This window comes from Alosa alosa, chromosome 2 (assembly GCF_017589495.1).
Source record: "Alosa alosa isolate M-15738 ecotype Scorff River chromosome 2, AALO_Geno_1.1, whole genome shotgun sequence".
NCBI lineage: Eukaryota > Metazoa > Chordata > Actinopteri > Clupeiformes > Clupeidae > Alosa > Alosa alosa.
Genome location: NC_063190.1, coordinates 35,052,319 through 35,059,256, shown reverse-complemented (window position 1 = coordinate 35,059,256; position 6,938 = coordinate 35,052,319). Strand labels below are relative to the sequence as shown.

The following is a 6,938-nucleotide window of genomic DNA, read 5'->3' as shown; positions in this document are numbered from 1 at the left end:
TCTCTGCAGGGCACAATCGGATACATAACCCATGCCACCGCTTAATACTCTTACAATCTTTCTCTCTAAAGCCTAACATGCCAATTACAATAAAGAATCTCTAAAGGAGACGGAAGAGCCACACAAGAACTCAGTATAATGTGTATTATAATTTATTGTAGTGATTTTGTTTCCAACATTGACTCATGCAGTCATATAAAATTATTTTACTCTCTCACTTGTCACTGTTATGAATATAAAACTATTTCAAAACATTCTGTAATTCAGACTATTATGACTCAAAACTGAAAGATACTGATAAGATATATTACTATAAAAATATGTAATGTGACACATAAACTTTTCATTTAAAGAAGATGTATAGATATGTATATAGGGCTCTTCATAGTTCCTTTTTTAAATTCTTTTGAAATGTTTCTTGTAGATCACAAAGCAGTCTTTAGAATGGGAGAGGACGTTCTGGACGTTCTAGATCACAAAGCAGTCTTTAGAATGGGAGAGGAAGTTCTGTGACAGTCTCCTGACAGTTCCCCCAGATGGTTCTCTCAGATGGTTCTCTTTCCCCCAGATGGTTCTCTGTAGCGGTTCCTGGTGTGGGTTCCCTGATGGTTATGGAATGTGGCAGGGTTCTCCTGAAGCAGGTGCAGAATCAGCATAAACTCCAAACAGGTCCTGGGAACTCTGCTCTCTGCTCAAACAATGTCTCTTTGTGTGTGTGTGGTGTGTGTGTGTGTGTGTCCGGGGCAGGGGGGTCGTGGTCAAAGGCGTTCATCTCTTGCCTTGGCCTTGAAGTATATTATTGACAGTCCTTCAGTATGTATGTGTCTGTATATTTGCGGGTCGTGGTCAGAGGTGTCCATTTCTGGCCTGTGTGGTGTGTGTGTGTGTGTGTGAGTAAGGGGGGGGGGGGTCAGAGGCGTTCATCTCTGGCCTGTGTGTGTGTGTGTATATTTTCGGGTCGGGGTCAGAGGCGTCCATCTCTGGCCTTTGTGGTGTGTGTGTGTGTGTGTGGGTGGTTGTCAGAGGCGTCCATCTCTGGCAGGAAGTGTGTGTGTGTGTGTGTGTGTGTGTGTGTGTGTGTTGTGGTCAGAGGTGTCCATCTCTGGCCTTGGCCCTGAAGGAGTCCCTGAGCCTCTGCAGGCAGGCTGCCAGCTGGTTCCCACACACCTTATTGTGCCACTCGGACGATCTGCCCCTGCAGGAGTAGACCAGGGAGAGCTGTGAGTGTGAGACACACACACACACACCAAAAACATCTCTACACACCCATACACACACACACACACACACACACCAAAACATCTCTACACACCCATACACACACACCAAAACATCTCTACACACCCACACACACACACATACACACCATACACACACACACACACACACACACACCAAAACACCTCTACATACCCATACACACACATACACACACACCAAAACATCTCTACACGCCCATACACACACACCAAAACATCTATACACCCATACACAGACACACACACACACACACAATCACACACACACACACACACACACACACACACACACATACACACCATACAAAACTTCACAAACACATCCACTAGCAAAATTTCTTTCTTTCTGCTTTGTGTATGGTCCTCCTATCATGGATGGATGGATGTTAGCGAAAATACCCTATATACGTATAAATACATACCCTATATACGCATATACCCTATACACCTTATATGTATACATACATATACCCTATACACTACCCTATACACACCCTATACCACACCCATACACACCTTATACACACCCTATACAGTACACACCCTATACATACGTATACCCTATACACTACCCTATATGTACCCTATACACTGCCCTATATGTATACATACGTACCCTATACACAACCCTATACATTATGCCACAACAACAGAACTGAACTACCTCCAAGGAGCGGCACCAAGGAGGGCCCACTTATTGGCTATTTAGATTGAAATACTGGTGTCAACCCTACCTTCGCAATCCCCTCATTATGTATACATGTTACCCTATACACAACCCTATACATTATGCCACAACAACAGAACTGAACTACCTCAGAGCAGCACCAGGCCCACCCCATTGGCTATTTGGGTAAATACTGGTGTCCAGAACATGGCAGCATGGTGACCTTCATAATCCTCACTGCACGACAGTCTCTCTCTGAGAGTGTCCAGCACATAAAACAGCGTGAGAATGGACGTGTTGTTTCGTGAGAATGGACGTGTTGTTTGTGGGAGCCCTAAAATGGCCGCTGGCTGGGCTTGCGATCACAACGGCACGGCGCGTGGCCACTGAATGGATCTGGAGAATTCTGCAGGCAGCTGTTCCCTATTTGTCGGCTTGTTTCATTAATTCCACAACAAGCGTGTGAGCTGCAGGAGGCTGCCATCCACACACAGATTCCTTAAATGGAAATATGGAGAGAACACGCTCTCTCTCTCTCCATCACACACTCTCTCTCTCCTATTTCTCTTTCACTCTGTTTTTCTGTCTACTACCCTCTCCTGTTCCTCACTCTCTCTATCTCACACACACACACACACACAGTCTCTCTCCGTCCTTAACTTTATCTCTTTTCATTTCTGTCCCCCACATACTCTCACACTGTCTCTCCATCTCTGTCTCACTCTCTCTCTCTCTCTCTCTCCTTTACACACACACACACACAGTCTCTGTCTCTCCATCTCTCTCTCTCTCTCTCTCTCTCTCTCTCTCTCTCTCTCACACATACACACACACACACACACACACACACACACACACACACAGTCTCTGTGTCCCCATCTCTCTCCCCTCCCTCTCTAATTGATAAATCCCACCTGGTGTCTGTTCTGCAAAGTCGTCCTCATGACCTCTTGACCCGAGGGGGCTCGACCAGGTAGAGACAGGTGTGCACCTGGCCCTGGGGCCCTGCTGTGGGCGTCCGGATGCTCCACTGGCGTGGGCGCCCGCGTGGAGAGGACCCGCCGAGGACTCCGACTGCTTACGTTCTGAAGAGAGATTTGGAAGATCAGAACCACCATCTAGAACATGGTGTTCTAGATCTCTCTAAAGGCGCCAAATGGTTTGGAAGATTGAAACCAACTAGACCATGGTGCTCTAGATCTCTCTAAGGCTCAAATGATTTGGGAGATCAGGAACCATCCTAAGAACATGATGTACCATCTAGAACATCTAGACCATGGTGCTCTAGATCTCTCTCAATCTCAAATGGTTTGGGAGCCCCTTTTGGCTGGCTAACAATGTCTACAAAAGTTTTACAAGCGAGGGTTTGGGGTCTGGAGCTTTGGAGATGTGACACAGCAATTCCAACACTCGCGCCAGCATCCTGAATTACTCAGCAGGTTCAATAATGTTCACATTCAGTTTACCAGCCTCCCCTCCACCTCCCTCCACCTCACACCTCTCCTCCACACCTCCCCTCCACCTCCTCCCACCTCCTCTCCTCCACACCTCCCCACACACACACACACACACACAGTCTCTCTCCGTCCTTAACTTTATCTCTTTCATTCTGTCCCCTCCACATACTCTCACACTGTCTCTCCATCTCTGTCTCACTCTCTCTCTCTCTCTCTCTCGCACACACACACACACACACACCGTCTCTGTCTCTCCATCTCTCTCTCTCTCTCTCTCTCTCTCTCTCTCTCTCTCACACACACACACACACACACACACACACACACACACACACACAGTCTCTGTGTCCCCATCTCTCACTCCCTCCCTCTCTAATTGATAAATCCCACCTGGTGTCTGTTCTGCAGAAGTGCGTCACTCGCGACCTCTTGACCCCGAGGGGCTCGACCAGGTAGAGGCAGGTGTGCACCTGAGCCCTGGGGCCCTGCTGTGGAGCGTCCGGATGCTCCACTGACGTGGACGCCACGTAGAGAGGGCCCGCCGAGGGCTCCGACTGCCACGTTCTGAAAGAGAGAGAGATTTGGAAGATCAGGAACCATCTAGAACATGGTGTTCTAGATCTCTCTAAGGCGCAAATGGTTTGGAAGATTAGAAACCAACTAGACCATGGTGCTCTAGATCTCTCTAAGGCTCAAATGATTTGGGAGATCAGGAACCATCTAGAACATGATGTACCATCTAGAACATCTAGACCATGGTGCTCTAGATCTCTCTCAATCTCAAATGGTTTGGGAGCCCTTTTAGCTGGCTAACAATGTCTACAAGAGTTTTACAAACGAGGGTTTGGGGTCTGGAGCTTTGGAGATGTGACACAGCAATTCAACACTGCGCCAGCATCCTGTGAATTACTCAGCAGGTTCAATAATGTTCACATTCAGTTTACCAGCCTCCCCTCCACACCTCCACACCTCTCCTCCACACCTCCCCTCCACACCCACACCTCCCCTCCCCACCTCCTCTCCTCCACACCTCCCCTCCCACCTCCTCCCTCCCCACCTCCACACCTCCCCTCCTCTCCCTCCCACCTCCTCCCCTCCACACCTCCACACCTCCCCTCCTCTCCTCCCCTCCCCACCTCCTCCCCTCCACCTCCCTCCTCTTCTCCCCTCCCTCCTCCACCTCCTCCTCCCTCCTCTCCTCCACACCTCCTCCACACCTCCTCTCCCCCCCTCTCTCCTCTCCTCCTCACCTGAGTAAGACGTGCTGTAGAGGGGGTCTGCTGCCGGCTCCCTGTAGTGTGTATGCGTACACCTCTGCGTCCGTGTCCAGGGTCTGGAGCACCCGCGTGTCCAGGAGAGGCTCCTCGCCAGACCAGGCCTCATGCTCCCTCTGCACACGCTGCAGCGCCACCTGCTGGGGAGCGTCCACCTCCACACTGCCCCGCCACAGACGCAGAGCCTGCCCATCCTCCACCTGCACCACACACACACATGGCACACACACACACACGTACACACACACACACACGCGCACGACACAGACCAAGCACAACCACGGTTATTTTACTTCCATTAGTACATACAGCTCATATAACCCTGAATCCTGCTCATGCCACATTTACATTTAAAGTGTGTTTATTGTGACCAAAGCTTTTTGGAAACAGCCAACGTCTAGATTGAATGTAGGATGTGTGTGTGTGTGTGTGTGTGTGTGTGTGTGTGTGTTTGTGTGTGTGTGTGTGTGTGTGTGTGTGTGGCTGTTAGACGTGTTGTCCCCTCTGTAACACGAGTGTCCGTCTGATGTGAACCCTCTCCTGTTCTGCAGCATGTTTATGTGCTCCTGACGCACGAGTGTCCATCTGTGTCCGAGCTAATCACCCTCTCCATCATGCCTCTCAGAAAGCCAGCGATCCTTTTATAGACACCCCCTCCACACACACACACAGGCTGGGGCTGTGAGCTGTGAGCAGGTAAGTGTTTGGAGGGAGCTGGGTGAAGCACAGGATAATTACTCTAATGGTACCGCAGAGTCCAAAACATGTCCTGCTCGGCCGGGTCAGGGGTCAGGATGGACTGGGCATGGCCTGGGTTGGACGCTTGTTTTTATCCGTGTTTTTCTGTTTGATGGCTCCTGGCGTGAGGTGGTTTTTCGCCTCCCATATGTTCGTAATGTGCTGTTTGAGGGCCGTGTGATTTTGAGATGCTCCATTAATTGTGGGCAGTGGGCAGCCATGGCTTACTGGTTAGAGTTTCGGACTTGTAACCGGAGGGTTCGAACCCCGACCAGTTGGCACGGCTGAAGTGCCCTTGAGCAAGGCACCCCCCTAACCCCTCACTGCTCCCCGAGCGCCGCTGTTGTTGCAGGCAGCTCACTGCGCTGGGATTAGTGTGTGCTTCACTTCACTGTGTGCTGAGTGTGTTTCACTAATTCACAGATTGGGATAAATGCAGAGACCAAATTTCCCTCACAGGTGCCTACTGGTCGGGGTTCCAAGTCCGAAGCGCTAACCAGTAGGCCACGGCTGCCCCTCAAAACCGTCAGCGCACCGCAGTGGCCAATACCCCATCCACACCGTACGTGCTCACTAGAGCCGGACAGACAGTCAGCCAGTCAGACAGGTGCGCAGCACAACGCATATCATGTGAAGCTATTTACACTTTTAACAAAGCTCTACAGGACCTCCACTGCACCGAGGGCTCTACAGGACCTCCACTGCACCGAGGGCTCTACAGGACCTTCACTGCACCGAGGGTTTTAAGCAGCCTTGCGTCGGCAACAAAGCTCTACAGGATCTCCACTGCACTGAGGGCTCTACAGGATCTCCACTGCACTGAGGGCTCTACAGGATCTCCACTGCACTGAGGGCTCTACAGGACCTCCACTGCACTGAGGGCTCTACAGGATCTCCACTGCACTGAGGGCTCTACAGGATCTGAGGGCTCTACAGGATCTCCACTGCACTGAGGGCTCTACAGGATCTCCACTGCACTGAGGGCTCTACAGGACCTCCACTGCACTGAGGGCTCTACAGGATCTCCACTGCACTGAGGGCTCTACAGGATCTGAGGGCTCTACAGGATCTCCACTGCACTGAGGGCTCTACAGGATCTGAGGGCTCTACAGGATCTCCACTGCACTGAGGGCTCTACAGGATCTCCACTGCACTGAGGGCTCTACAGGATCTGAGGGCTCTACAGGATCTCCACTGCACTGAGGGCTCTACAGGATCTCCACTGCACTGAGGGCTCTACAGGATCTGAGGGCTCTACAGGACTTCCACTGCACTGAGGGCTCTACAGGATCTCCACTGCACTGAGGGCTCTACAGGATCTCCCACTGCACTGAGGGCTCTACAGGGATCTGAGGGCTCTACAGGACAGGATCTCCACTGCACTGAGGGCTCTGGGATCTCCACTGCACTGAGGGCTCTACAGGATCTCCACTGCACTGAGGGCTCTACAGGATCTGAGGGCTCTACAGGACCTCCACTGCACTGAGGGCTCTACAGGATCTCCACTGCACTGAGGGCTCTACAGGATCTCCACTGCACTGAG

The 6,938-nt window shown here is 51.0% G+C and overlaps 1 protein-coding gene across 1 annotated transcript in view; it reads right to left on the bottom strand.

Moving 5' to 3' along the window:
- Window positions 1-746: 746 nt before the first annotated feature.
- si:dkeyp-23e4.3 (rho GTPase-activating protein 7) overlaps window positions 747-6,938 on the bottom strand; it is a 34,342-nt gene continuing 28,150 nt past the window's right edge. The window contains 3 exon segments of the mRNA XM_048229888.1: window positions 747-1,195; window positions 3,774-3,947; window positions 4,634-4,857. Coding sequence (XP_048085845.1) covers window positions 1,087-1,195; window positions 3,774-3,947; window positions 4,634-4,857 — 507 coding nt within the window. The 3' untranslated portion in view covers window positions 747-1,086.